At 33.9% G+C, this 4985-nt stretch overlaps 1 protein-coding gene across 1 annotated transcript; it reads left to right on the top strand.

The window, feature by feature from the left end:
- The first annotated feature begins 650 nt into the window (after positions 1-650).
- Positions 651-2908, top strand: LOC131064345 (putative L-type lectin-domain containing receptor kinase I.4). The gene is made up of 2 exons (XM_057998452.1): positions 651-1453; positions 1999-2908. Exons 1-2 carry the CDS (start codon positions 651-653, stop codon positions 2906-2908), a joined length of 1713 nt encoding a protein of 570 aa, XP_057854435.1.
- Positions 2909-4985: the final 2077 nt, after the last annotated feature.

The raw sequence follows: 4985 nt of genomic DNA, 5'->3' as shown, positions 1-4985 counted from the left end.
ATTTGTCGAACATAATCTTTGCCTGATTAGTTCAGATTCCTGTATCAATACAAAGAGACTTACTGGATGATTTGACTAATGTTAACTTAAAAATCGGATCTATGAATTTTGAAATCCAATAAAACAATTGACTTTGTCTTTTGATACACGATTAGAAATGGTCTTCTAATTATTTTCGTCTAAGTATTTGAGCAGATCAAATAAATACAGCTCAATGTACAAATACAAGAATATAATACAAAATGTTAATTAAATAAATACAGCTGAGAGATAAAACATTCAATCCATATATAACTAACGTCTAAATTGCATTAAATATAAGTTAAAAAAAAATAGAAACATTAGATATGTTAAAAAGAAATCGTTTTAATTATAAAATCGCAAACAAATAGAGAAACAAGACTTCAATTCGTATTATGACGTACATATTTGTACTCCCTTAACTTGTAATTATACAATTTAATTCTTGGTTTGAAAGGTAAAAGCAAAAGATTTAATAGTCTAAGTTTTTTTAATGTAAATACTACGATTATTCCCTGGTGAGATATAAAATTGGCCTTGTTCAATCGTTTGAGAGAAGTGAACGAGGAGAATTAATCCGTGCATAAGTGTTCTGTTTGAAGCTGATTTGATTAAAAGCATCTGGCAGTATGTCTTCTATAGCAAAAATCATGATGATCTTTCTGACAATTCAATGGACTCTTATACCATTTGCAGAAGCCCATAAAGTTCAGTTCAATTTCCCTTCCTCTGATGATGTTATTCAAGTACTTCTAATTGCTACGAAGTCTGAACAGGGGATCGAACTGACAAATAGCAAGTATGGTCAAAATTTAACTTGGAGCATGGGTTGGGCCTCTTACGGAAGACCAGTTGATATATGGAGTAAATCTTCTGGGGCCCTTGCGAGCTTTCAATACTACTTTCAGCTCGTACTATACAATGGAACAGATACCATAATGTACTATTATGCTGATGGTCTTGCATTCTTCATGGCTCCTTGGGAATCCCAACCTCCACAAAAGGGATCAGGTATGTTGCTTGGACTGTTCAACAGTACAACTAATGGTAAATCATCAACCCAAAAAGTTGCTGTTGAATTTGATACATTCAAGAACGCAATAAATGATGAATTCTATGGCGTCAATGCGCATGATCCGGATGATAATCATGTGGGGATAGATATCAATAGTATCATTTCTGTAAGGAATATTTCTTTGTCTGAGAGGCTTAACAGTGGAAAAACTTGGGAAGTTTGGATAGATTATGATGGACAACTTAAGGATCTCAAGGTCTTTATGGCTCATAACAGATCAGACTTCACTTCTCCTCGTCCTCAACATCCAACGCTTGCCTACTCTCTAAATCTCTCAGATTTTCTTCCTGAAAAGGTCAAAATCGGTTTCTCTGCTTCAACAGGGCTTTCCAAACAGAGGCACAATATTATCTGCCAGTATTTTTAGAAAATAATTTAAAGAAATATATGTTTTCCATTCAAGTCTAGTTCAAGTCTAGGATGTAGTTGGATGTTTAATAAAATCTTCTAAATTAATTTTTATTATAAGTTCAATTGTTTTATATTAATTATTAATGATAAATAAAATTATATATTTTTATTTTAATGATATCAGGTTTTCTTAATCATTAGTTTCATTGATAATTCTATTTTTTATAGATTAGATTGTGTGATTATTGAATAAAATTAATATAAGTAAATGTATATTTTAATTTTGATGATATCAAATTTTCACAATCTATAGTTTCATTGCTAATATCATTTTTTTTTTTAGATTAGACTGAAATTATACAAATAGTCTCCATTGCTAATATCATTTTTTTTCTAGATTAGATTGAAATTATACAAATAGACTCCGACCATAATGTCTCATATATTATGATTATTGCTTTGTTTCGTTTTGTGTCCCTGCCCTAACCTTGAATCCTCTTTCACAACCAAACTCATTCTATAGATATCATCGTTGATTGTTGTTAATACAGTTATGAAGAGCTAAGTAGAGCGACTGCTGGCTTTAGAGAGCATTTAATACTCGGACAGGGGGGATTCGGAAGGGTTTACAAAGGAAGTCTAGAGAATGGAGAAATAATGGCGGTGAAGAGAATTTATCAGAACTCTGAGGAGGGGCTTAGACAATACGAATCAGAAATTGCAATGATTGACAACTTGTCTCATCCAAATTTGGTTCCCCTTCTGGGATGTTGCCACGACAAAAACACTAGTGAACTTCTTCTGGTTTACCAGTATATGTCCAATGGCAGTCTGGACAAATATTTGTTTGCAGGAGAAGCTCGGATTCGAGCTCTGAGTTGGAATGAGAGATTCAGTATAGTCCGCGACTTAGCTTCGGCTCTTCTCCATCTCCATGAGGAATCAAACCCCCGGGTTCTGCACAGAGACATCAAATCTAGCAATATAATGTTGGACCACAACTTTGTGGCACGGCTTGGAGACTTTGGTTTGGCTCGCTTGATGGAGCATGATAATACCTCTCGCTATACAAAACCTGGTGGCACCACGGGCTATATCGCACCAGAGTACCTTCAAACATTGAGGGCCAGCTCGGAATCGAATGTCTTCAGCTTTGCTGCCGTGGCTTTAGAAATTGCCTGTGGAAGACCTGCGTTTGATAGAGATCTTACGTTTTGTAATATGAGTTTGATCAACTGGGTTTGGAGTCAGCATGAAATGGGACACATACTTGATGCAGCTGATAAATTGCTTGATAAGGAAAGAGATGGGGTTCAAATTGAAAGGTTGATGCTGGTTGGATTGTGGTGCTCCGTCCATGATTATAGACAGAGACCAAGAATGCAGGTAGTTCTGGAAGCCTTAAAATTTGAAGCTGAAGTGCCTATTCTCCCATGCAGAATACCTGGAGAACCTCATTGATCCATGAAAAGGAGGTTGAAGTTTTTCACATCTTTCCGCTGTATATTTACCTGTGATACAGAGCAAGTGCTCAGAAGAAAATTTGAAAATATTATTATATATTTTTTTAGTTTTTCTATATGTTTTTCTGTGTATAAACGTGATATGACTATTGGTATTTTCGATTCTCAAGGAGTTGTTGGTAACCCTTGGAATCCCTTGAACTACTATATGTTGGATTTTTGAATTGAATACAATATTTTTTGGCTTGCTTCTATTCTATATTATCTTGTTCATCCACAACACCGCAGGTTCTCACTTAGATGTTGTCATCCGAATCCATAATTTGGATCAATAAGTAAATTAAGGTTTTAAAGTAGATGAGTGGTATTATGTTGGTGAGCTGTGATTTTTGCCTTAGAAATAAAATTTAGAATATTGAAAGCTAAGTGGAATATGCAGAACAAGAGCATCTTCAGTGCGCTTTTCAATGGTATTTGTTTACAAAATCCTCACTTTTATCATAGCCTTTGGTTTTTCCAACTACTTAAATGTTTACATTACAGATTCATATATAAAATTATCCTATACTTATAAATTTGATTTATCGTTAAATGTGATTGATTTATGATTGGACACTCAGAAGTTATATTTTTGGGTATCTGTCCGTTAACAAAAACATTTTAAACGTGAATTATTGCAATCTTCTAGCTTCTTTTCTTGTTTATTTTTTTTGGATAAATGTAAAACATAAAATTACAAGGATTGAATACAATCAAGAAAGTGTAGTAGTAAAATACAATAAGAAAGTATGTTGTCCAAACTAAACAGTCAGTCACCAAACAATAATACAACTCATTGTTATCAATGAGCTAGTGAAAGAACCTAGCCAAAGTATACAATCAGTCCACAAGCATGACCAATAAAAACATAACAATGAGAACCTAAGAAGAACCATTAAATTCTGAATTTAAAGAGTCTTTGCAGTTGTCTAGAACAATGAATGTTTTCTTTGTGTAGTTGTAAGATTTTTAGTTTAATGATGTCCAATATGTTGTTGGTTTTAGCATGTTCTTTGGTGGCTCCCTCTAGCTGAAACCATGGAGATACAATTTGGATCAGTATGTTTGATTAAAACTTTAGAAGTTTTGCTTCCTTGCAAACTAAATGATTTCAAATTATAGCCAAACGCTTGCTCTTCTATATATTGAACAAAATATTCTATCTTATAGTATCTACCACAACATTGTAATAAAAAGAAAGACCTAAAAGAGATTCTTTCCAATCCAAAACATGATAAAAGATATAAGGTAGTTGAAACTAACATTCTATATTTTTTTGTTAATGAATAGTCCTAAATGATGTGTTTCATATTTTCAATATGTTAACAAAAAGGGCATTTGAAAGGTTGAACAATCATACATTTTCAAGCCACTTGAAATGTAAGATTCTCCAAGCTAATATCTAAGTGTCAGCCTCAACTCTTAACTTCCACATTTGAGCACTCAAATTCATCCATGTCCTTTCATGAAGCTTGCATTTCCTTTGTTTATTCAATCTTGGGTTGAATGGCATGCATGGTAGGAGGTTTAAATTATCTTATTTTTAGGAAAGCAAGAGAAATGAAACTTGGACATGAAGGGGAATGGGGCATCCTAGTAAAACCTTTGAGATCAACATGTTGGCATTTTTGATGATTGATGCTGTGATTATCATTGATGGACACACACTTGATTTGAGATCACTTTTTGTATGTATGAGTTAAAGCTCAACCGGTATTTGTTCCAAACCGGTATGATGTATTATAGTCTTTAGACTATCGGTGTTTTGTAGAAAGTGTTTACCGATCTGAAGTGGTATGAAGACCACAAGTAGTTCGAGGATCTCAAGTGGTACGAAGGAACAAAGTGGCACAACTCATATTTTCCAGTCTTCATTTTGTCAAACCGGCAACCAGTATTTTGCTTAAACCGGTATTTTGTTTGAACCGGTAATACTCTGTGATGAGTTACCAACTGGCATTTTATAATGAGTTACCATCCACTGATTGTTTTGCGGTGCTTTTTGTGAAGTGTTACCAAATGTGTCTAGATGCATT

Source organism: Cryptomeria japonica, chromosome 9 (assembly GCF_030272615.1).
Source record: "Cryptomeria japonica chromosome 9, Sugi_1.0, whole genome shotgun sequence".
NCBI lineage: Eukaryota > Viridiplantae > Streptophyta > Pinopsida > Cupressales > Cupressaceae > Cryptomeria > Cryptomeria japonica.
This window is presented reverse-complemented; position numbering and strand designations above follow the sequence as displayed.

Excerpts from the sequence above, each read along its gene's own strand:
- LOC131064345 (XM_057998452.1), top strand. The coding sequence starts at position 651 with ATGTCTTCTATAGCAAAAATCATGATGATCTTTCTGACAATTCAATGG. Across the intron at positions 1,454-1,998 it reads AGGCACAATATTATCTGCCA|TTATGAAGAGCTAAGTAGAG; the intron begins GTATTTTTAGAA and ends TTGTTAATACAG.